The following is a 26,100-nucleotide window of genomic DNA, read 5'->3' on the forward strand; positions in this document are numbered from 1 at the left end:
AGAGCTACACCAAAAGCAAGGGTGAATCTTACACCAGAATACTGAGTGGAAAAAAAAAAAAAAAACAAGACCCAAAATACTGCATGATTCTATAGACAGAATGTTCAAAACAAGGCAAAACTAAACTTTACTGTTTAGGGATACATGCACAGGGGAGTAAAAATCTAAATAAAAGCAAAGAAATAACTACCATAAAAGTCAGAAAGTGGTTTCTACTGGGAGTAGTTATGACCAAGAAGTATACATAAAACATTTCTGAAATACCAGAAATGTACTACCACCTAATGTATACAATCATTATAAGAGTGTCTCACAGAAAGTGGAAATAATGTATACAACTACAACTTTTATGCATTTTTCTATATGTACATTATGTTTCTCAATTTAAAAATTTTAAAGAATTAATATTATGTATTCTCTCTTGGACACAGGGTTATAAATCCAAGGTCAATTTTGTTATCAGTGATATACAGGTCAACTACAGTCTGAAGTTTTTATGCTTGATTGGCCATCTAAGAGAAGTGTTTAAAGTCTCCCAAGACCTTGAGATTGGGATTGACATATATACACTAATATGTATAAAATGGATAACTAATAAGAACCTGCTGTATAAAAAAATAAAATTCGGGCCTCCCTGGTGGCGCAGTGGTTGAGAGTCCGCCTGCCAATGCAGGGGATGCGGGTTCGTGCCCCGGTCTGGGAGGATCCCATATGCCGCGGAGCGGCTGGGCCCGTGAGCCATGGCCGCTGAGCCTGCGCATCCGGAGCCTGTGCTCCGCAACGGGGGAGGCCACAACAGTGAGAGGCCCGCATATCGCAAAAAAAAAAAAAAAAAAAAAAAAAAATAAAATAAAATAAAATTCAAAATCCAAAAATAAATAAATAAAGTCTCCTAAGACCTTAATTTCTTGTATTTAACATTTTGCTTTACATATTTTGAAACAATGCTATTAAGTATATGTAAGATCGCTCCTGTTATACCATTTTTAAGACCATTACTTTTGTCAAAATACAAAATCCCACTATCATTTTTAATGCTTTAAACCTTGATTCCTATTGGGGCTTATACTAATAATGCTAAACTATATATTTTTTGTGTTAGTATATATCTAGCATATATTCTTGACATATTTACTTGAAATGTTTCCTCGTCATTTTGTTTGGAAGTGTCTTATGTAAAAGGCTATATAGTAGGTCTGTTATTTTGTTTACCAATCTGAGACTCTTTTAATAAGTAATCCTTTAATAATGTAAGTAAACCCATTTACATTTATTATTATAATTGAAATATCTTGTTTGCTAGCCAGCCTCCAAGATGGTCCTCCCAAATCTCCACTTTTGAATATCTACATCCTTGTGTAGTCCCCTCCCACATTATATGAGGGTTGGTCTGTGTGACCAAGAGAAAGCATCAGAGGTGATGGCATGTCACTTTCAAGATTAGGTTATAAAACACTGCAGCTTCCATCTTAGGCTCTCTCCCTCAGTTCACTCTGGAGAAGCCAGCTGCCAGGCTGTGAGGACATCCAGGCAGCCTAGAGAAAGGCTCTCAAAGTGAGAAACGAAGCACCTGGCCAATAGCCAGGAAGAAACTGAGGCCTATCAACTACTGCATGAATGAAATTGGAAGTGAATCTTCCAGATTCAGTTGACTACAGCTCTGACAACTTGATTGCAACTACATGAAGAACCCTGAACCAAAACCAGACAGCTAAGCTACTTCCAGATTCCTAACCACAGAAACTGTGAGATAATAAATGTCTGCTATAAGCGGCTATGTTTTGGGCTAATCTGTCACACAGCAAGAGATAACTAACACATTTACACTTAATTCTATCCAGTTTATCTTCTTTTTTCTATTTATATACTTTGTCTTTCTTATTTTTTCCTTACCAACCTTCAATCAACTTTTCCTTGTTCCATTTTTATTTCAACATTATTAAAGCTTTATATTCCATTTATATTCTTAGTTACTAACCCATATATTTTTCTGACAAAGTTTAATATCACTAACAATATCTTCCTCCCAAACAAAAACAAACCACAAAAGCCTTAACATGCTTTTACTTCCATCTAACATCAATATTTATCATGGTGGGCTTCCCTGGTGGCACAGTGGTTAAGAATCCGCCTGCCAATGCAGGGGACACAGGTTTGAGTGCTGGTCCAGGAAGACCCCACCTGCCACGGAGCAGCTAAGCCTGTGCGCCGCAACTACTGAGCCTGCGCTTTAGAGCCCGCAAGCCGCAACTACTGAGCCCTCGTGCCACAACTACTGAAGCCCGCGCACCTAGAGCCTGTAGTCTGCAACAAGAGAAGCCACTGCAATAAGAAGCCTGCGCACCTCAACAAAGAGTAGCCCCCGCATGCCAACAACTAAAGAAAGCCCACACAGCAACGAAGACCCAATGAAGCCAAAAATAATAAAAATAAAGCTCCCTTTTAAAAAAAATTATCACGGTGCTGTCCTCCTGGAATTTTTGAGCTTGTTTTTAAATTTTAAACTTACAACATCGATTTAGAATTACCTAAACAGTGAGAATTCCATTGCTCACTATTACTTCTTAAATCCCACTATTGCCTTCTATTTGTTTGTGCTGGAATAAATCTATGAATAATTCTTACAAAGTGATGGGTTAACTATTTATGGTAAACCCTTATGTTTGAAACTACCTTCCTTTCACCCTCACTGATGAATGACAGTTTGGCTGGGTACAGAATTCCAGGTTGACAGTTATTTTCCTACAGCACTATGAAGACAATGCTCCACTGCTGCCTTTCGTGCAATGCTGCTGAGAGATACCTGAAGTAAAACTATGGGTCAAATGATCTTTACATAAAATTTAGAATTTTTTCTTTATTCTTGATATTTAAAAAAAATTCACTATTAGAATGTGCTTGCTTATCTTTGTCCTTCATTCTACTCGGCATTTGGTGCTTTTTTTTGGTTTTGTTTTTTTACTCTAAAGATATCTTTCTTTGTACAGGCCTGAGAAATTATCAGCCATTTTTAAAAGTTAACTTTGTATTAAATTATAACAAAAATATAGAAAAATACATGAGGTAACTGTTAAATGGACTGAATGTGTGTATTCCCCCATCCCCCCCACCAATTCATATACTGAAGCCCTAACCCATAGTGTGACTCTATTTGGAGATAGGGAACCTGCAAGGAAGTAATTAAGGTTAAATGAGGTCATAGGGTGGGGTCCTGATCTGTTAGGATTAAGGTCCTTGAAGAGACAACAAAGAGCTCGCTTGCTCGTGCTCTCTCTCTCTCTCTCTTTCTGCACATGCACCAAAGGAATATCACGTGAGCACACACTGAGAAAGCAGCCATCTGCAATCCAAGGGAAAGCTCTCACCAGACACCAGCCCTACTGGCACTCTGATCCTTAATTTCCTAGCCTCCAGAACTGTGAAAAAATAAATTTGTTGTGTAAGTCACCCAGTCTGTGGTATTTTGTTATGGCAGCCCTAAAAAACTAATACAGTAGATAACCTCGAAGATGCCCCCGTGACTATTTCCTGGTATTTGTTCACACTGAATAGAGCTGACCTTTTTTTTATCCAACAAAAGACTGCAGAAGTGTTGGGATGTGTTTTCAAAGACTAGGTCATAAAAATGACTGTGACTTTCACTTTGTACTCTCCTGTATCACTTGCTCTGGGTGAGGTCAGCTACAATATTATGAGGACATTCAAGCAGCAACATGGAGAGGTCAACACAATAAGGAACTGAGGTGTCCTGCTAACAGCCTGCATTAAGGCGCCAGTCATGTGAGTAAGCTACCTGGAAGCAGATTTTCCAGCTTCCATCAAACCTTCAGATGACTGCAACCCTGGCCAACATTTTAACTGCAACCTCACAAAAGACCTCAAGCAGAAATCATGCAGCTAAGTCACGCCCAAATCCCTGGCCTACAGAAACTGTGTGGGAAAATAAATGTCTATTATCCTTTTAATCTGGTTAAGTTTTGTAGTAATTTGTTGTACAATAGATAATTAAATCATAGGTGAATTATTACAAACTTGTATGTGCAAATCATAAGTGAATTATAACAAACCTACTATGATAAAGAAAATATTTCAAGCACTTCGGAAGCCCCCTACATGCCAAGCACTACCATGCTGGTGCCCTAAAGATAAACACTATCCTAACTTTTAATACTATAGATTAGGGGCTTCCCTGGTGGCGCAGTGGTTGAGAGTCCACCTGCCGATGCAAGGGACACGGGTTTGTGCCCTGGTCCGGGAAGATCCCACATGCCGCAGAGCGGCTGGGCCCGTGAGCCATGGCCGCTGAGCCTGCGCATCCAGAGCCTGTGCTCCGCAACGGGAGAGGCCACAAAAAACAGATGTGATTCTTGGAATCCCATGATTTTTTCTTAATTTGGAAAACACCAATCCATCTGTAAAGTCGGCATTGCCCAAAAAATATTCATAAAGGAAATAAACTCTGAGGTGTGTTAACCAGCAAATGGAAAATTTCTTAGGTTTAGCTGAAAACACTTACCCCTCTTCATTTTCTTTTAGTAAGCGACTGGCAATTCGGATCAACATGCAGTAGGCAAACTGTGATTTGAGACCAGATTTAGTAAATTTATTCAACATCTTAGAAACAGCAAGGCGATCACTCTTTTTAAGGTGATACAAGACTCCCAACGCATGGTACTAAAGAACAAGAAAAAGAATATGATATAGAGAGAAGGCTGAGTAGGAAGAGGATAAAACTTACATAAATATAGAATCATACGGAAATACATTTTTAATAAAAAGATACCCAAGTTTAGTGTATACAAATAGCATATCTTTTTCATACTGAATCAAACACAGGCATGATTGAAAGGATAAGAGTTTCTAATTTACCCTCAGAAGTTGTTAATACAGATTAGGTAAGTATTAAGGGGGTGACATACAATCTGAAGATGGCTCTAGCAGGTTCAGCGTTGCCCCATCCATCGTTAGTACAAAGGCTCTCAGGTCCAAGGCTTTAACCAGTGTTATAGGTCTTGCTTAGTGGATTTAAATCATCTGTGGTTATGTTAGCGGTTAAAGGATTAATCTCCTGAAGTAGGCTTATGGCATGTAATTATCATGGCACTTTGTGTAAAAACACAATGATCAGAGTTAGGAAGGTGAGAATGTTTCCCAAGGGAAAAAGTACTACTCTACTTCCTCATAAGTGAATATGAGAAGTAAACATTAGAAGAGGATAAATAAGTACCCTCTCAAATATAAATGGAGTACTTTACATAAAATTGCCAGTTAAGAATTTAATCTTGTTCTTTTTAATTAAGAAGAGCGTAATGAATATCAAAAGGAGATCTTTCCAACAAAACAGTTTTAAAGCTTCACAAAGTGATAATACTCTTTACTGTTTTTCTAATGTCTAGTATAATCAAGGCCTGAAAAGCTTGGAATTGAACATCCATCTTCACAAATTATTTTTCAAACAAAGGACTGAAATGAATAATGACCTTTGGAATGAGCATCTCAAACTACCACTAAATATAAGAATCTTCTCAAACATTCCTACAGTTTCTACTAAACACTACAGCAGGGCCTACAGTGGTAATCATAATTAGTGGGATACTCACTTGGGAATATGCACTAATATATACTTAATATTATGCTGCTTAATATTAGCCTTTAGCTAATACTCATCTGGGGAATCAATAAACTGCCTGTAAAATGTAGGGCTAAAGAAAGATGATCTGGAGACATAAGCTAAGGTGATTCAATGACAGTACCTGGACCATAATATTATCACTTGAAGCAGCTTCTTGGGCTTCATTGACCCAGCGCTTAACCACATCATAGCTTATCTTCATCATGTGCTAAATACAGAAAAAAATTGAGAACAGATCATGCATAGTCACTAAAAGTTTAGAAACATGAGTTAGTTTTCTTGGAGAATTACTAACAGACATTTTCAGAAAAAGAGAAACAATGTTATAGCTTTTATAAGTCTATTTCAAGTCTCTGAGACAACTAATAAACCTGAAAAACTTTCTCCAAGACCCCTTTGCAAAGGTGAGCATATGTTTGTGGGCGGGGAAAGGTGTATAAAGGGAAGTAATGAGAGGGGAAGGATGGGGAGGGAATGGATAATTAATAGGATGGTACTTAAATAATGTTAACATTATAGGTTTTACTTCCAGGAAACTCACCTGGAAGAAAAAACAGAGTACCATAAAAAAGTAGAGTACCTGCTGTAAAACTTGACCAATTATATTCCAGAACCAGCAACTCTCGTGATTCAGATGATCTAATCCATTCACACATTAGTAACCAATTTTAATCAAATACAATGTGATAGGCTGTCATGAATAAATTTTGTTTTGATAAAAAAGAGAAAGAAAAGATATTACTAAAACAAACAGCACTTCCTGGGAGGAAACTTAGTAATGGGACAGTAGACTTTGGACTGAAGGACACTGCAGACACAGGGCACCAACAAAAGCAGAGGACAAAGAGACAAGAGGTAGAAGGGCAGGTCATAAAGGAAGATTTAAAGAAAGAGATTAGCTCAGTTTCTTCCCTGATCCCCATGCCACACTAACCCACCATCTGTATTATACGTACAACATAGCTTTCTGATCACCAAAACCTTTCAAACATATGAAAATTTCATGTTTTTATAACTGCCCATTTAAATTGCTCAATGTTCCTCTTTCAGATAAAGCATTATTGTATAAAGTAACAGAAATGTATACATATTTTTAAATGTTTCACTTGTGAGAGAATCATAGTGATACTTTGTTTTTGCAACTAGAAACTGTACCATGCATGAGAACCAGTTACTTGTTCACTTACTAAGGAAGATACCAATGCTGAACTCGATACACTGGAGACTTTATCCACAATGGCCTGTTTCATGTATCTTTCAATGGCCTGCAACATTGTTCCCTGAGAACATTCATAAAGAAAAAGCAGTTGAAGCAGAACACTTTCATCCAAAACTACCACTTCAAAATAATTTACAAAAACAAGTCACATATTTGTCTCTGTGCAAATATTTAGAATGCATTAAAAGGCTTATCATATAATAATCAGATCCCAAAGGGCAAAACCCAGACAACCAAGTGGCAGCTTCAAGAAGGAACATTTGGGGGCTTCCCTGGTGGCGCAGTGGTTGACAGTCTGTCTGCCGATTCAGGGGACACAGGTTCGTGCCCCGGGCCGGGAAGATCCCACATGCCGCGGAGCGGCTGGGCCCGTGAGCCATGGCCGCTGAGCCTGCGCGTCCGGAGCCTGTGCTCCGCAACAGGAGAGGCCACAACAGTGAGAGGCCCGCGTACCGCCAAAAAAAAAAAAAAAAAAGAAGGAACATTTGTAAGGAAGAGTAATAACTGTTCCACAATGAAATAAACTATCTCAAAGTGAAGAATCCCAGTTCGGAAGAAATACACAAGTAGAGGCTGAACCTATCAGGGATATTATAAAAGAAATTCCTAAATAGGGATGCTTTTAAAGTCCTGAAGATACCTCTATGTGTAGGGCATGTATTTTATATGGATCCCAGAGAGTCCTATAAATCAACTGTAATCTCTGATTATTTTAGATTCATAAGAAATTAAATGTGCAATATGCTACTGTATTGAGTCCCCAATAGGAAATCCTCTGAAAATAAAGTTCTTTTTAATTTATCTGGAAGAAAGCTTAGCACTGGGAAGGTGGTGGCAGGTAAGTAAGGATGCGTAAATACACCAAGATCAATACTTAGATGAAGAGAGTCTTAGCTAGCTCTGGAACGGTCAAGTCTTATGGCATCAATTTAATGCTAAAAACAAAAGCAACCACAATAAAGTAACTGAGCATTGAAAAATACTAAACCATTTCTATTACTCCTCCTAGGATCCAGATTTACCATTTAATCCTGCTCAACCTTTGAAATTTGAGAAGATTGCAAACATATACATAAAATACACCCGATCATGAATATAGCTGAAATATTATTCAATTTGCTTGGCAATGCCCAGCCTGTCCTTCATTTTAACCTTTCCTTCCCAGAGTTCCAAGAAAGGGACAGCCTAACATACTCTATAACTTCATCCCTCCCAATACAACAGACTAAGTCAAGGTTAAACGCCTGATTTGGACCCAGGTAGATAACAAGCCACTGGATGGCTGATGGCTAATCAGACTGTTTCTCTTAAATACTTAAATGAGAGGGCTTGAGCCTGGTAAATGATGCCTCATAATAGTAAATATCTGAGAAGCTTGCTGCTGAGTTCCTTAGAGCTGCCCTATTTCTTGTTCTGGTTGTAAGCTTTACCTCAAATTCTGAGAGATTTGTATTTTGTAAGAAAGCTTTTTTTTTTTTTTAAGCTAAATTCAAATGGGTTTTTGTCTCCTGCAAGCAATGTGCCCTGACTATGACAAAAGTCCATGAGGGTAAATATAGAGAGAAATAGAATAATCTAAATAAACAAAAGGAAAAAACAATCTAAAAGAAAAAAAAAAACCTGGAGCCACAAAAGCCTTTCTGGTGGTCATGTTTCTCTTCTGCTGATGATTCACAAGGTCAGACAGGGAATCCTACTAAATTTACATGGCCACCTGCAGATAAACATAGGTCCCCTTTGACACCTCAGTAAAACAAAGAACTTACATCAGTGATTCTGCAGAGAGCCCTGATGGCTGGGCCTCGGTACACATCTTCCTTTCCAGTCATGTCCTTAGTCAGACTGAGAAAAATCAAATTGGTTACCATAAGATTAAAGTTTTCTCTTTTGTGGAGTCCACCCCTCGCTAATTCCACTTGTCCCCATAATTATCTTAATACAACTATTGATTAAACAAGTATTTATTGAGTGTCTTCCTTGGATAAATATAAAAACTACTGGGTAGAAGACTATTTTAAATCTTAAGAATACAGCAGTGAGTCGGTGGGAATGTAAATTGATACAGCCACTATGGAGAACAGTACGGAGGTTCCTTAAAAAACTAAAAATAGAACTACCAAATGACCCAGGAATCCCACTACTGGGCATATGCCCTGAAAAAACAATTCAAAAAGAGACATGTACCACAATGTTCATTGCAGCACTATTTACAATAGCCAGGACATGGAAGCAACCTAAGGGTCCACAGACAGATGAATGGACAAAGAAGGTGTGGCACATATATACTATGGAATATTACTCAGCCATGAAAAGAAACGAAATTGAGTTATTTGCAGTGAGGTGGATGGACCTAGAGTCTGTCATACAGAGTGAAGCAAGTCAGAAAAACAAATACGGTATGCTATCGCATATATATGGAATCTAAAAAATAATTTAAAAATTGGTACTGATGAACTTAGTGGCAGGACAGCAATAAGATGCAGACATAGAGAATGGACTTGAGGACATGGGGTGGGGGAAGGGTAAGCTGCGACAAAGTGAGAGAGTAGCATGGACATATATACACTACCAAATATAAAATAGATAGCTAGTGGGAAGGAGCCACATAGCACAGGGAGATCAGCTCAGTGCTTTGTAACCACCTAGAGGGGTGGGAGGGAGGCAGATATGGGGATATATGTATACATATAGCTGATTCACTTTGTTACACAGCAGAAACTAACACAACATTGTAAGGCAATTATACTCCAATAAAGATGTAAAAAAAAAAAAAAGAATACGGCAGTGAGCAAAACAAAGTCTTTGCCTTCATGGAGCTTACATTCCAGTGGGAAAAGAGATATTAATCACCTAAACTAAATATATAAATAATTTTAGATACTGATTACTGGCATAAAAAACAGACAATGATATAGCCTAAGGCTGAAATCCCCCAAAATCCCCAAAACTCATCAGACTTCAAAATAACTCTATGAAAGAAACTGACTAAAATGATTACTTCATGAGGTCTCGCTCTCACAGGAATGGCTTTCTAAAATAATTGTCAATGGTTTCAGACCTTTCTGTGGAGCTGCAAAAACAGGCAGAGGAGTGTGGACTGAGCTACAGAATTTCATGGCCGTAATTTTAAAAGGTTTTTAACCTTTAGATTATTCACTCTTTTACCCTTCCTTCTCTTGTCCTCTGTGCATTTATACTACCCTCAAACTGACTATCCACCTCCTCCCTCACTCAACTTCCCTCACATATCCAAAACGGCCTCCAACTCCAAGTCACTCCATTAGGGCACCAAGAGGAGAAAGTTGTGAATAACTGACAGTCCTTCAATTTCGTTCATTTTTCAATTATTAGGGTTGCTTAAGTTTTCTTAAGAAAGTTCTTAAAATATATGCAACCACAGAGACTTTTTAAAATGCATGCCAGGGCTTCCCTGGTGGCGCAGTGGTTGAGAGTCCGCCTGCCGATGCAGGGGACACGGGTTCGTGCCCCAGTCCGGGAAGATCCCACATGCTGCAGAGCAGCTGGGCCCGTGAGCCATGGCCACTGGGCCTGCATGTCCGGAGCCTGTGCTCCGCAACGGGAGAGGCCACAACAGTGAGAGACCCACGTACCGAAAAAAAAAAATGCATGCCAATGGATCGCCACTCTTCTGGTACCTTCAATCTTACTTAGTAATATAACTTGAAAATCTTTCCTTATAGGCAGATGTTTTAAAATTTTAGATAGTTATGTATATTAAAATTTCTAAATAGTATATCTAAAATATCTTTTGAATGGTAGCACAGATTTCCATTGTTTGGGGATAAATAATTTATCAACCAGTCTTTTTCACAAATATTTGCATTTTTCTAATTAGATTAAAAAACTGAGGCTTGGCAGGTTTGGTTCCTGAGTCCTCTCTCCTTGGCTTGCTGATGGCACGGAAGTAGCCATAGTAATGCACAAACAAGAAGGCATGGCTACGTTCCGATAAAACTTCATTTACAAACTGAGGCAACAGTTTTGGCCAAGGGCCATAGTTTGCCAACCCCTGCTCTGTACTTCTGTTTAGCTTGGGCTGCCCTGACCGCAAAGGCTTACATACAGATAGTTTATGTGGGAGTGTGTTCTGAGGGAGAAGTAAAAGATAAGGAAGTAAACAAAGGAGGAGGGAAAGTCAACCCAAAGAAGTTTTCTCTAGTGTGTCACTGCCACAAGCAACTGGTTATTTAATGACCAATCTTCTGAGGAGCCTAATGAAATACATTTCAGAAACCACACATTCAAGGGATGAAAAGCAAAGAATTTATCCACTAGCTCTTAGCCCCTGGTAGAGATTTAACCCCAGAGTGTTAACTCCCCATTCTCTTAACATGTTAACTCACACATGTGAGTTCAGTGAGCGTGCAAGAAATTGCAGGGCAGGAAGCAAAACGCACAGGACATGCTTGAAGTGAGGCACTATCGATGCTAGTGAGCTGGACCCTACATGGCAATGTTGACCACAGCCACAGCTGGAACCAAAGATGAAGCTGAGGAAACGGGAGGTTGCTCAGAAGTGGCACCCAATACAGCCCATCCTTTGCACCCCTCACACTTGAACATGTCTTCCATTGAATCTAATCTATCACTGAGTCTTCAAGATGGTAACCATCCACTATTTCTACAAGAGACTGGAAGATGAGTAGAATATGGTACAACCTATACGGCTACAACACATTTCAAAGCCATAATTGATATTCATCATCTCCTTCCTATAACCACCCATCCTTTATTTCCCTCACTCTTGGCCAGCACTTCACCTCATCTTGGTTATGTGTCTGGTAGGTGACTCAAACCTTTATCCCAAGGGATCTGAGCCTTTGTTGGATTTACCCTGGTTGGACCGTTGGTTGTTCCCTAGTCCCCAGTCAACATTTTCCCATGCATGAATGCACAAAAATATACTCAAGTGAATACTCTGAACTCTAGATACAGTCCTCTCTGTCACCTTTATATAGAAACAACCCTAGATCCTGATAGGGATCAAGGTCAGTTCCCTCTACGAGTATAGCAGCTCCTTTCATTACCTGCTGGTCTAGTAGCATGAAGAACACAAAGTGACCCAATAGGAGTCGTCATTTCAAGTGTGCAAACTGGCTCACTTCCTGCCCCACGGTTGCTCTGACTCTGCAGTGTGGGATGTCTTAGGTTGCCAACCTGTTACTCAGACATGTAGAATCCAGAAGTGTGGGATGTTTCTGTGCTGGAGACAATCCACAACCCACGGGAACCAGGAGTCAATGGGTTAAATGCTTCTCCCTTTTCACCCCTTGAAAACATTGTCCCCTGGGAACTGGGACCTCTAATCCACATTCGGGGTGAGAATGGGAAGCATAAATTCTACAAGTGAGTCACGGGGAGTGAGGGTTAGAGGAGCCAGTCCTACTTCCACCTCTTGATTTCTGGACCTGCCTATTCTATTTCTTGGTGACAGTACCATACACTGGCAATCGATTCAATGGATATATGGCATCTTGGAGGAGAATTCCCCAACCTCTCAGAGTCCTTCCTCCAACCTACTACCTCAGCTGAGCATTCAATAGGCCATCTCATCATAGCATCAGGCTGTCTGCTCCTAGGTGAAGCACAATATAATAAAACTACTCATCTCCCTCCTAGTCACAAGCCCACTATCACTCTGCTTTTGCCATAAAATGAATGGCAATGTCATGTAGGATACCATGACAATAAATTAAGAATAACTGTTTATACCACAACTTGGCCCTACTGCAAACCCCTGGTTTATTCTCTCTATATTTTATGGTGTTTGGGTCATGCAATTTAAAAAAATTATGTAGTCAAATTTATCAATCCTTTCTATTGCCTTCGGATTTTAGTCATAATTACAAAACTTTTCCCTACACCAAGGTTAAAGAGGAATATACTCATGTTTTCTTCTAGTACTTGTACGGTTTCATTTTTTTAAATTTATACTCCTTATCTTTTTAGAGTTTACTCATGTATATGATGTGAAATACAGATCTAATTTTATCTTTTTCTAAGTGGCTACTCTAATTTTATCTTTTTCTAAGTGGCTACTCAGTTGTCCCAGAAACATGTATTAAAAAGTACATGCTTACCCCAGTGATTAGAGATGCCACCTTTGTCATATACTAAGTTTCCATGTGTCCTTGGGTCTAATTCTGTACTTTCCATTTGTATCAGAGAATTCTGAAAAATGTAGATCAGCACGGCCGAGTTGACACTTTACGCAGTCATCACACAATTTTACTCCACTGGTCTCTTTGTCTATTCACGTGCCAGTACCACACTGTTCTAACTGTACAGGCCTTAGTATTTCACTGACTGGTAGAGCTAGTCCTTCCTCACGGTTTTCCCTTTTTCAGTTATTTCCTGGCTATTCTTACATGTTTGTTTTTCCACATGAACTTTAGTATCAACTTTTCTAACTCTATAATATAACCTGTTGGATTGAAATGAATTTATAAATTAATTAAGAGAGGATTAAAATCTTTATAATGTTGAACTGACCTATTCAAAACGGGATACCTTTACATCTGTTCAAGTATACTTTGAGCATTTCAGGGCTTCAAATTTTTTCTTCCTCTTATAAGTTTCGTGCATTTTTTGTCAAAATTATTCCTAAGTATTTAATCTTTGTTGTTGTTGCAATGGGGTTCTATGCGTGTTGTTTGTTTACATAAAGGCTACTGATTTCTATGTGTTAATTTTATATCCTGCTACCCCACTGAATTCTTCTATTGTTTGAGTTCATTTTATCATTGTCTAGGGTTTCCAGGTATTCTACCACATCATCTAAAAACAGAGAGAGCTTATTTCTTTGTTAATTTACTCTTATTGTCGAATTGGTTTCTCTTGTCTAACTGCATTGCTTAATACCTCTAGTACAATGTTGAATAGTGGTGACTGTGGTTCTGCCGACTGCTTTGTCTCTTGAGAGTATTCTTTTTTTCTTGTTTTTTCTTAGGCTTTCTAATTTGTTGTTGAAAGCCAAACATCTCGTGTAGGACAGCAGAGATGAAGTAAATTGTTTACATGCCTTGAAGTGGGGACACGTTTCCTCCTGCTAAGCCATTAGCTCAGGGGTTTGAATTAATCTCTTTGGGAGTTGGACTGGGTTTGGTTTCCTGTTGCTCTTGTAACACTCAGTGCTCCCCAAGCTTGGCTTCAAATTCCTCTAGTGATACCCTATGTTTAGGTTGAGGGCTGGTGTGACAGAGTATTTTTTTTTTCAATGACTACCCTCAGCTTTTGGTATTTTCTTCCCCCAGCCCCTCAGAGAGGATTGGTCTCTTGCAGGTTACACTTACTTCTCCCTCAGTGCAGTGGGCGGGTAGGGATGGGCGGCTGTTCTTTGTGGTTCTAATTAAGGCTGTCTTAGGCAGGCACCCTGTTCCTGGATCTTACGGTTGTGGCCTTCACTTCTGCCCCTTCTAGAACTGCAGTTGACTCAGTGCATATCCTTATCACTCCCCCAGGGGTAGAAAGTTTTTCCCCTGTTCCCTTCCCACAATGGCAATGAGTTTTCACCAGTATCTAAAGATGAGTGTGTGTTGCCATTCCTCCTATAGCTTAAGGCTTTTCTTTCAGAGGGGAAACGGAGGAAAAGGATCCAAGGGCAGGTCAATATCCCTACCAAGGTAGCTGCTATTCCCTGCTCCCAGTTCTTTACTCTGAGGGAGATTCTCCCTCAGGACTCTCCCAAATACTCTATAAGAGCTCGGTTGGGTCCATGGAGAAGAACCAACAAGGCTATAGAGGCTCAGACCGCCCTGTATTTGTGGCACCGAGGGGCTTCACTCTCTCTAGACAGTGGTTATACTCAGTCTCCACCAATTCAGCAATCAGCCCAGCTGAACTCTTCTTACTGGTATCAGCCACATCTTGTCCAGTAAACCAGGGCTCACATCTCATCTAACCCTGTAAGCTCTGGTCTCTCTTTAGGTTTTGAGCCAGTTGGTTACTCTGAGATATCAGTGTCAGCACTCTAAAGGATTCAGATAAATTGCTGAACTTGCTATTTGTTCAGTCCCTTTTTCATGGAAACATTGGACATAATGCTCTTTCCAAATCTCTATACCCCAAAAGCCTCCATTTAACTTTTGCTTCATTTCACCTGGGTTAACAGCTAGAAGTGAACGAACTGGATCTTATGGTAGGTTCATGTTTAACTTTTTAAGAAACTGCAAAAATGTTTTCTAACATGATTTCACCACTTTACATTCCTACCAGAGATCCAATTCCTCCTCATCCTTAGTAATATTTGCTAAAGTCAGTCTATTTAATTTTTAGTCAATTGAAAGATGTATAGTGGTATCTCACTGTGGTTTTAAACTGAATTTCCCTAATGACTAACAAGGTTGAACATCTTTTCATTTGCTTTACTTGCCATGTATATATCTTCTTTAGTGGTGTCTATTCATAGATTTTACACGTTTTTTATTGTATTGTTTTCTCATTATTGAATTTTGAAAGCTCTTTATATGCCCTAGATACAAGTCCTTTATTATATATAATTTATAAGTATTTTCTTCCAGTCTGTGGTTTGTCTTTTTGTTTTCTTTATGGATCAAGCTTTTGACGTTATATCTCAAAAATCTTTGCTTAATTCAAGGTCACAAGGATTTTTCCATGTTTTCTTTTAGAGGTTTTGTAGCTTTAGGTTTTATATTTAGGCCCATAGACCTTAGAAGAAAAAAAAAAAGGCTACAGATTAAATCTTTCAGCTTTTTCATGTCTGAAATTGCCTTTATGCCAACTGTTTTTGAAAGCTATTTTTGCTGGACACAGAATTCTGGGTTAACAATTGTGCTTTTTGTTTTCTTTCAGTACTACAAAGATGTAGTATCATTTCCCTTCAGCTTAAAACACTTCATTTAATATTTCCTTCAGAGTAGGTCTGCTGGTGACAAATACTCTTGATTTACCTTCATCTGAGGAAGTCTTTATTTCACTTTCACGCCTGAAAGATATTTTTTGTGGATACAGAATACTGGGTTGTCATTTCCTTTTGTTTCACCACTTAAACGAGTGTTCCACCATCTTCCGACATCTGTGTTTTCTGATGAGAAATCCACAGTATTTTTTCAAAATATTTATTTATTTATTTGGTTGCACCAGGTCTTAGTTGCGGCAGGTGGACTCCTTAGTTGCAGCTAGCCAGCTCTTTAGTTGCAGCATGAAGGCTCCTTAGTTGTGGCATGCAAACTCTTAGCTGTGGCATGCAAACTCTTAGCTGCAGCATGCGTGTAGGATCTAGTTCCCCGACCAGGGATCAAACCCAGGCCCCCTGCATTGGGAGCATGGAGTCTTATCCACTGCACCACCAGGGAAGTCCTCCCACAGTATTTTAAACTGAAGTTTCCTTATATGTAACGAGTCATTTTTCTCAAACTGCTTTCAAGAATTTTCTTTTATCTTTGGTTTTCAGCAGTTTCGTTATGATCTGGGTGTGGATTCCTTTGAGTTTATCTTGCATATGCTTCACTGAGCTTCTTGAATCTGTAAAGTTATGTCTTTCCCCAAATTTGGAAGTTTTCAGCTATAATTTCTTCAAAATTTTTCTGCACCAATCCCTCTCTCCTCTTCTTCAGGGACTCCAATGACATGAATGTAAGACCCTTTGATACAGTCCCATGGGTCAGTGGGGCTATTTTTGTTTTCCATCTTTTTTCTCTTTATTCTTAATTGGAATTATTTCTACTGAATTACTTTCAAGTTTACTGATGCTTTCCTCTGACATCTCTATTCTACTATTGAGCCCAGCCAATGAATTTTTTATTTTGCATGTTGTACTTTGTCATTTCTAAAACTTTCAGTTGGTTCTTTTTTATATATATAGTTCTCTGCTGAGAATTTCTACTCTTCTATTCATTTCAAGAGTGTTCACCTTTATGGAGCATGGTTGTATTAGCTGCTTTCAAGTCTTTAATAATCCCAACATCTAGGTAATAACAGGGTTGGCATCTATTGATTATCTTTTCCCTTGAGAATTGGTCAGACTTTCCTGGCTGACTCATTTTGGATTGTATCTGGAGATTCTGAATATTATGTCATGAGACTCTGAGTCCTGTTAAAAGCCTCTGAGGAATGCTGACTTTTGTTTTACCAAGCACTCAAGGCAGTTTCAGATCGCAAGTTCTGCATGGCCTTCTGTGCATGTCATTTCTCCCACACTCTCTGGCTCTCAAGGACTCCTTTTCCCAGTTCTTCTCACCAGAAATATGAGATTCTCTCAGAGTTTTAGCACCCTATGCTACTGCACAATTCTTTGGAAGCGAGCCCTCAAGACAAAGAGATAAAAGAAGGAAGGGGGCCTCCCTGGTGGCGCAGTGGTTGAGAGTCCGCCTGCCGATGCAGGGGATACGGGTTCGTGCCCCGGTCTGGGAGGATCCCATATGCCGCGGAGCGGCTGGGCCCGTGAGCCATGGCCGCTGGGCCTGCGCATCCGGAGCCTGTGCTCCGCAACGGGAGAGGCCACAACAGTGAGAGGCCCGCATACCGCAAAAAGAAAAAAAAAAAAAAAAAAGAAGGAAGGAAAAAAAAAATACAGTTGACCCGTGAACAATGCAGGGGTTAGGGGTGCCAACCCTCCACACAGTCGAAAATCTGAATATAACTTATATTCAGCTCTCCGTATACGTGGCTCCTCAGGATCCGTGTGTAAGTGGACCTGCACAGCTCAAAACTCCTGTTGCGAGGGTCAACTGTAACGTGGATTTCCCCCCACTCTTCACATGCCGGGGCCCGTTTCCTCAGAGACAGGTCTTACCTCAGGGCTTCAGGTGTCTGAAATACTGCTGTCGCGTCACGGTAGTGTTCCACAACTAGGGCTGGCCTCAAGGCAGGACCAGAAAGTGAACAAAAAAACAATACCAAACAAACAAGGATTCTCCCCCATGCTCTCCAGCTTGCAGGGGTCTTTTCTTTAACTTGTGCTCAGGCTAGAGAGATGGGCTTCTGCCTTTGTTGGCTCCTCCCACTGTACAGTTCTCTAATTAGCCTGCTCTTGGGTCAAACGTGGGGTGTAAAGAGGAAAAATAAACATGAAACTCACTGTTATCACACTGCTTATTCATTAATTACTGTTTTCTCTCCTCAAATTTACTGTTATTATTCAGTTTTCAAAGGCCTCAGGTAGTCACTTTCTGTACTTTTGTCCACAGGTTTCTGTTGTGATCATTGGGAGACATGGCCTGCCGTGGCCTTACTCCATCTTGGCTAGAATCAAAAGTCCCCTGACTTTCTCTTTTACTCATTGGTGTTCATTTCATTAGGCTTTGGAGAAAGGAGGTTTATGACTTGGCATCATTTTCATGATTTTCTCTCAAAAGGTTTCCATAATTTCATTTTAAAAGAGAATTAAGTATGAATCCAAATAAATCAGGGCAGTCTGCTTGTCAACTGGGCAGGAAAGAGGCAGGATACAGAAAGGTTTCTCAACTCCCATTAAACCCACAGTGATGGTTAATTTTCTGTGTCAACTTCACCGAGTTAAGGGATGCCCAGATAACTGGTAAAACATTATTTCTGGGTGTGTCTGCGAGTGTGCTTCCAGAAGACTAGCATTTGAATCAGTAAGCTGAGTAAAGAATATCACCCTCACCAATAGGAATGGGCATCATGCAATCCGTTAGGAGTCTGAATAGAATAAAAAGGCAGAGGAAGGGAGTATTTGCTCTCTGCTTGGGCTGGGACATCCATCTTCTCCTGCCCTGGGAAATTAGGACTCCTGGTTCCCAGGCCTTCAGGTCTGGTCTGGAACTATACCACTGGCTTTGCTGGGCCTCCAGTTTACAGAGAGCAGATTATGGGGCTTAGCCTCCATAACTGCATGAGCCAATCCTTCATAATAAATCTCTTTCTATGTATCTATATATCCTATTAGTTCTGTTGTCTGGAGACACCCAACTAATACACCTGTATTTCTCCACTTCTTCATATGTGTGACTGCTGTCTTGAGATAGAGAAAGACAAATAATCCTTATGATTTCAGCCCCCTTAACTGAAGTGAGAAAATGGATTATCCTGTGCTTAATTCATGAAACAAACTTTTAATGTGTGTCTAATACATGCAAGGCACTTTTCTAAGAATTAATGATACAAAGTCATATATGATATAATTTTTGCTCTCAAGGAACTAACAGTACAGAGGGTAGAAAAACATGTAAACAAATCCTTACAGCACAATGTACTAAACACTAGAAGAGAGGTTAAAACAAAGTGTTATAAGAACGGCAGAAGAGACAATGACTAACCTGTCAAGAACAGGAAAATCAGTATGTAAAATGATATTTGAGCTTTGTGGAAAAGGAAATAGGATAAATGCAGGAACAGGGAGAAACATGTACAGTGATACAGAGGATCAAACAGCATGATGAGTTTGGGAAATGGCAAAAGCATTGATGTGAACCCCAGGGAGTGCCAAAATTCAGGGTGACAGGCAGAGTAAAACAGCCACTTCTGTGGAAGAATAAAATGGAATAATCAGAGATGGGAGGAAATCCAGGACTATGGTTCTGAAAGCCAAAGACGGTAGAACTTCAGGGAGTGTTTAACCATATTAAAACTAAGAGAGAGGTCAATTAAAATACAGACTGAAAAATCAGCTTTGGGATTTTGCAATTAAGAGATTACTGGAAATCTTTGAGAGAGAAGTTTCACTACAGTGGTGGCTAAGTCAGATTAGAATAGTATCTCATTTCCTTTCTTGCTCTACACCAAGTCCTGGCAGACATAACGTCAGGGACAGCAGCACCATTCAAACAGAAAAGTTGTTTCAGGCTTGAATATTTCTTACCAAGACTGTGGATGGTCTTAGCTTCTTCGTTCCCTCAGGAAGCTAAGTATTATCCTCCCCCTGCCCAAATCCTCACATTATTCCCACAATTGATATCAAAACTGCCTGCCAGACAGCCGTTTTCTACAGCCCCTTTATTTCTTCCTAAACCATGGCCTATGAACTGTTCATCTGATTTTCTGAGACTAGGGATGTAACTAATCACATACTGAAACCCAGTCCCCCATGCTACTCCCCATGTGAATGATGGGTCATTCCTCAGGACTCATTTCCAGAATTCTAAGCAATCTTCAGATGCAGCTTTTCACTGATGAGTCTCATCAGACAGGGGTAGAACAGTATAACTAACCAGATTGTCTATATACTTGACCATCCTTAAGCCACTAACTAAATCTCTTCATGTTTTTCTTTTTGTTAACTGAGCTGTAATTTATATACAATAAAAATGCCAGCTTAAGTATTCAGTTAGATGGCAACTGTGATCACTCATATATCCTTTACCCAAAATAAAATGCTGAACACTTCCATCACCTCAGAAAGTTCCCTCATGCCCACTTCCAGTCAGTTTCCTCCAACCTACCACACTTCTGGTTTCTATCACCACAACTGAGTTTTGACTGGTCTTAGAATTTATATAAATAGAATCATCCAGCATGTATTCTTTTGTGTCTGTTTTCTTTTGTTCCAACATATTATTTTAGGAATGTATCTGTGTTGTTGCTTGAAACAGCAATTTGTTCCTTTTTATTGCTGAGTAATGATCCACTGTATTAATATAACACAGTTGGTTTAACCATTCTCCTGTTGATGAACTTTTGGGTTGTTTCTGGTTTAGGGCTATCACAAGGCTGCTATGAAATTCTTATACAGCCTTTTTTGTGGCCAAAGATTTTCATTTTCTTGGGTAAATACTTAGCAGTGGAATTACTGGCCACAGGGTAGGTATATGTTTAACTTTATAAGAAACTGCCAAACTTTTTCTGTGGTGGTTGTATCATTCATTCTACATTCCCACCTACAATGTAGGAGAGCTTCAACTGTTCCATACACCAAGTTCCATACTTGGTATTGGAGCAGGCTTGTTGATTTTGGTACTGTCAGGCCTTTCTGTTTTAACCATTTTGGTGAGTATGAAAAGGTATCTCGGGCCTCCCTGGTGGCGCAGTGGTTGAGAGTCCACCTGCCGATGCAGGGGATACGGGTTCGTGCCCCGGTCTGGGAGGATCCCATATGCCGCGGAGCGGCTGGGCCCGTGAGCCATGGCCGCTGGGCCTGCGCGTCCGGAGCCTGTGCTCCGCAACGGGAGAGGCCACAGCAGTGAGAGGCCCGCATACCGCAAAAAAAAAAAAAAAAAGAAAAGGTATCTCACTGAGGTTTCAATCTTCATTTCCTTGATGACTATATTGAGAACATTTCCATGTGCTTATTGGCTATCTGTATATACTCTTTTGTGAAGTGTCTGCCTTCAGGTTTTCTCAATATCCATGATTTCTTACCAAGCTAACACAATTGTCTATGTATGTAGAATGGTCATCTAATATATTAGTTTTCTATTCCTGCTGTAACAAATGACCACAATTAGTGGCTTAAAACAACAAAAATGTATTTATTATCTTACAGTTAGTTCTATGGGCTAGAATTCCAACTTAGGTCTCACTGGGCTAAAATCATCGTGTCAGCAGGGCTGCATCCATCTCAGAGGCAAAATATATTCACCCTATCCCAAGATCCCCCCAAATCAACACATTATAGCATCAACTCAAAGTCCAATATCTCAGGACTTCCCTGGCAGTCCAGTGGTTAAGACTCCATCTTCCAATGCAGGGGGCACAGGTTCAACCCCTGGTTGGAGAGCTAAGATCCCACATGCCCTGCAGTGCAGTCAGAAAAAAAAAAAAAAAAAGTCCAAAATCTCACCCAACTCAAAAGTCCCAATCTTATCATCAAAAATCATCTAAATCAGGGATGGGTGAGATTGGGTATAATTTATCCTGCGGCAAAATTCCTCTCCATGCATGGACATGTGAAACTAAAAAACAAGTTCCCTGCTCTGAAAAACAAAGATGGGACTGCCATAGGATAACACATACAGACGTTCCTGTTCAAAAAGAGAAAATGGAAGGATAAAAAAGAGTTACTGGACCCAATCAATTCTGAAATCCAACCAGGCAAACTGGAAGAGGTTTCAAGTCGTGGCAGAATTCACTATGGTTCTCAGCTCTACCTTATGGGCCTCTGCCCTCTGAGCCATCCTTCCTTTTTATAAAGGGCAGCTTGTGTTTAAAGCTCAGGAGTCTTATCAGCCTGTCTCCTGCCTGTAGAATTTTGGGGCTCTGATAGCCTTCTTTCACTTCACCTCTCTGTTCCTTTCAGTCCAAGCTGGCAGTGTTTCTGCTGGTATAAGATTCTCAAGAGCCTTGTGGGACTACCGTATACGTACAGAGACTCACTCCACCTGACAAGAGGCTCCTCCACAGATCTTGCCTAGATAATCCCATCTCTATTTTTGGCTTCTGCTTAGATGCTGAGGGAATCTATGAGTCACACCCTTCATCTCTCAGTGTTTTGTGTGAGTGAATACACTGACCTTTTAATCTTTCTGAGGTTTCAGGAAAAGGCTGTAGAGTAACTCTGCTTTTTTCTCTAGAGAAGGCTTTCCCAACACACATCTCTTGATTTTAGCATTCTTTGCCATTTTGGTAGGCTGACAATTTCCAAAATCAACAACTCCTGGTTTATTTTTGTTTTGTTTTTGAGATGTAATTGACATACAACATTATATTAGTTTCAGGTGTACAACATAACCATTTGGCATTTATCAAGATCTCCTGGTTCATGTTTAACAGGTCTCTCCTCAATTTATTACCCTACTCTCAAATTTTACTACAAGTGGCAAAAAGAAACCAAGCCACACCTCAACATTCTGCTTGGAAATCTCAGTTAAATATCCAAATTCATTGCTTACAAGCCCTGCTTTCCACCTAACTGCAGGATACAAGGCCACTAAGCTTTCTGCCACAATATAGCAAGGATCCCCTTCCCTCCAGTTTCTAATACCTTCCTCATTTTCTTCTGAGCCCTCACCAGCAACACCTTTAATGTCCCTATTTCTATCAACAGTCTGTTCACAATGCTGTATGATAAATGTTTTCTCTATCCTGCTCCTCACTTCCGAGTCTAGCAGTCATTAACGCCCATATTTCTACCAGTTTGTTCAAGGCAGTGTAGGCTTTTTCTATCATGTTTGCCAAAACTCTTCCAGCACCTACTCACTGCCCAATTACAAAGCCACTTCCACATTTTTAGGTATTTGTTACAGCAGCACCCCACTTCCAGGTACCAAAGTCTCTATTAGTTTTTTTTTTCTAGTTTTGAGATATAAGTGACATATAACATTGTGTAACTTTACGGTATACAATGTATTGATTTGATACACTTAAATACTGCAAAAATCTGTTAGTTTTCTATTGCTGCTGTAACAAATTACCACAAACTTAGAGGCTTAAGACAACATTCATTTATTTACCTTACAGTTCTGTAAGGTGAGGTCCAACACAGGTCTCACTGGGCTAAAATCAAGGTGTCAGCAGCATGGCATTCCTTTCTGGAGGCTGTGGGAGTAAATCCATTTCCTTGCCTTTTCCAGCTTCTAGACATCACCCATACTCCTTGGCTTACGGCTCCCTTCCACCATCTCCAAATCCAGCAACAACAGTGCATCCCTCTGAGCCGGCCTCCATCATCACATCTCTTTACTGACCCGTTTCTTCTGCCTCCCTCTTCTACTTTTAAGGACTCTTATCCTTATATTGGGCCCACCTGGATAATCCAGGATACTCTCCCCATCTGCTGATTAGCAACTTTAATTCCCCTTTGCCATGTAATGTAACATATTCACAGGTCCTAGGAATTAGGAGAGGGATATCTTGGGGGTGGAGGGAGCATTATTCTGCCTTCTACATCTACTAATCACTTAAAACGAACGAGAAGCAAACCATAATTCAAAGCGGCCTAACAGGACTCAGATGGAAGTATTAACAGCTAAACAAAGGAACGAAAAACCCTCAATCAACAGTTGATTAATCTATTTTTAATTTTTCCAGTATTTAGTGAATCTAGCAATCTAAGTGAAGTTTTTTTGTTTTGTATTTGTGCCACACACTGTTAGCTGACTAATCCAATACCCATTTTTAATCCCCTCCCTTCTCCCAAGCCTGCCCCTTGGGCTATAAAAGCTATATACTCACTTTCCTGGCCTCCTAAAGTTAGTCATAACGCAGTTGTGCCAAATAAAATCTAAAAATTGCCTTGGGAAAAGCTTTTGCATACCTGATAAAAGGGGCAGACAGCACTGGCTCTCTCTGGCCCCCTTCCCGGTACCCCTCCCACCTTGAATGGTGCACTGCCAGTAATTCAGGCATCTTATTTTGCAATAATGTGAGGATGTCCAAGAGAATTTAAGAGACACCAGCCCTGACACTACTGAACCACTGAACCAACACCAGCTACTCTGTGCTTATTTTGTTTGTTACTATTTAATTCTGGTTTGTGTTATTTTCAGCTGAAAGCTTTACTAATATTATGAAACTACATTCAACACAACTGCTGGTTAAACGTAAGTACCCTCCTCCAAAATTTATTTTCTTCTACAAATACCAGATTCACTTGAATGAGTTATAATTAGTAAGTATTAACTACAACTATATATTAGTAATTGTTAATAACTATTTTCTAAATAACATTTGTTATATATCTTAGGACTCTGGATTATACATACTCATTCTAGGACATTAGGAAATTATCAAAAGTTTAAAGAAAATAAATAGCCACAATTCCAAACACCCAGAGATAACTTACTGGTAATTTATCAGTGTATATCCAATCATATATTTTTATATACATACTTAGAATATTTTTAAAAGAGACTACAGGGAATACACAGACTTGAATCCAACTTTCATTTAGCACTTTATTGAAGACTTTTCCGTATCATTAAAGATGTCTCAAAAATATATTCAAAAAATTAAAATATTTCATAATATGACTATAACATGATTAATTAGATCATTTTAACAATGACACACATTCAAGTTGTTTTTTCCTTTTTGCTAGTGTAAACAGTGTTGCAATAAGCATCATTGTATATAAGTATTTCTGTGCTATCTCTGATTGTTTTCTGCGGATAATTCCATAGATGTGGAATTACTGGATCAAAGGGATAAACCCTTTCAAACATTCAACAAATGCTGCCACACTGCTTTCAAAAAAAACTGAATCAATTTATTATTCTACCTCCTGTATACAAGAATATCAATATCCCTTACAAGTACTGACTGCCTTTTTTCTTTTTTGCCAATTTGATTGGCAAAATATTATAATTTTTCAAAATTTATAAAGAACTCATAAACTCAATAGCAAAAAAACAAACAATCTGATTTAAAATGGGCAGATGTGAACAGACATTTTTCCAAAGAAGACATACAGATGGCCAACAAGTACATGAGAAGATGCTCTACATCATTAATCATCAGGAAAATGTAAATCAAAACCACAATGAGCTATCACCTCACACCTGTTAGAATGGCTACTATCAAAAAGACAGAAACAGCAAGTGTTGTTTAGGACACGAAGAAAAGGGAACCCTCTGCACTGTTGGTGGGAATGTAAATTGGTACAGCCACTATGGAAAACAGTATGGAGGTTCCTCAAAATATTAAAATAGAACTATCATGTGATCCAGCAATTCCATTTCTGGGTATTTATCTGAAGAAAACATTAATTCAAAAAGATATATGCACTCCCATGTTCACTGCAGCATTATTTACATTAGCCAAGATATGGAAACAACCTAAGTGTCCATCAACAGATGAATGGATAAAGAAATTGTGGTACATATATGCATTGGAATATTATTCGCCCATTAAAAAATAATGAAATCTTGACATTTGTGACAACATGTATGGACCTTGAGAGCATTATGCTAAGTGAAATAAGTTGGACAGAGAGAGACAAATACCATATGATCTCTTTTATATGTGGAATCTAAATAAACAAATAAATACATAAAACCAGGCTCATAGAGAGATACATAGATACAGAGATCAGATTAGTGGTTTCCCAGAGGCAGGGGCTGGGGGAGTTGGAGAAATGGGGGAGCTGTTTTGGTTTTTTTTTTTCTTTAGTTTAAATAAATTGAATTTAAAAAGCACAAAAAGCAAAACAAAAAAATATTATAACTCATTCTTGAATTTTTAATTACATTTTTTGGTTACTAGTGAGAATGACTATTTAAAGATATTTAGATCCTTTATATTGATTATTTTATGAAGTATCACTTGGAGTTTTTTTTGAAGAGTTCTTTATATATTATAGATGTTAGCCTTTTGATGTACTTGTTATATTTTTTCATAAATCAACTATACTCTAATATAAAATAAAAATTTTTAA

At 39.2% G+C, this 26,100-nt stretch overlaps 1 protein-coding gene across 2 annotated transcripts in view; it reads right to left on the reverse strand.

The window, feature by feature from the left end:
• COPG2 (COPI coat complex subunit gamma 2) overlaps positions 1 to 26,100 on the reverse strand; it is a 138,900-nt gene that overhangs the window by 92,512 nt on the left and 20,288 nt on the right. For both annotated transcript variants that reach the window (XM_082633065.1, XM_082633066.1), the window contains exons 6-9: positions 8,618 to 8,693; positions 6,820 to 6,912; positions 5,754 to 5,840; positions 4,517 to 4,674 (exon numbers count right to left, since the gene is read on the reverse strand). In XM_082633065.1, coding sequence (XP_082489191.1) covers positions 4,517 to 4,674; positions 5,754 to 5,840; positions 6,820 to 6,912; positions 8,618 to 8,693 — 414 coding nt within the window. The remainder of the gene's footprint in view (positions 1 to 4,516; positions 4,675 to 5,753; positions 5,841 to 6,819; positions 6,913 to 8,617; positions 8,694 to 26,100) is intronic.

The sequence above is a fragment of the Mesoplodon mirus genome, assembly GCF_964341445.2.
Source record: "Mesoplodon mirus genome assembly, chromosome: 9".
Taxonomy (NCBI): domain Eukaryota; kingdom Metazoa; phylum Chordata; class Mammalia; order Artiodactyla; family Ziphiidae; genus Mesoplodon; species Mesoplodon mirus.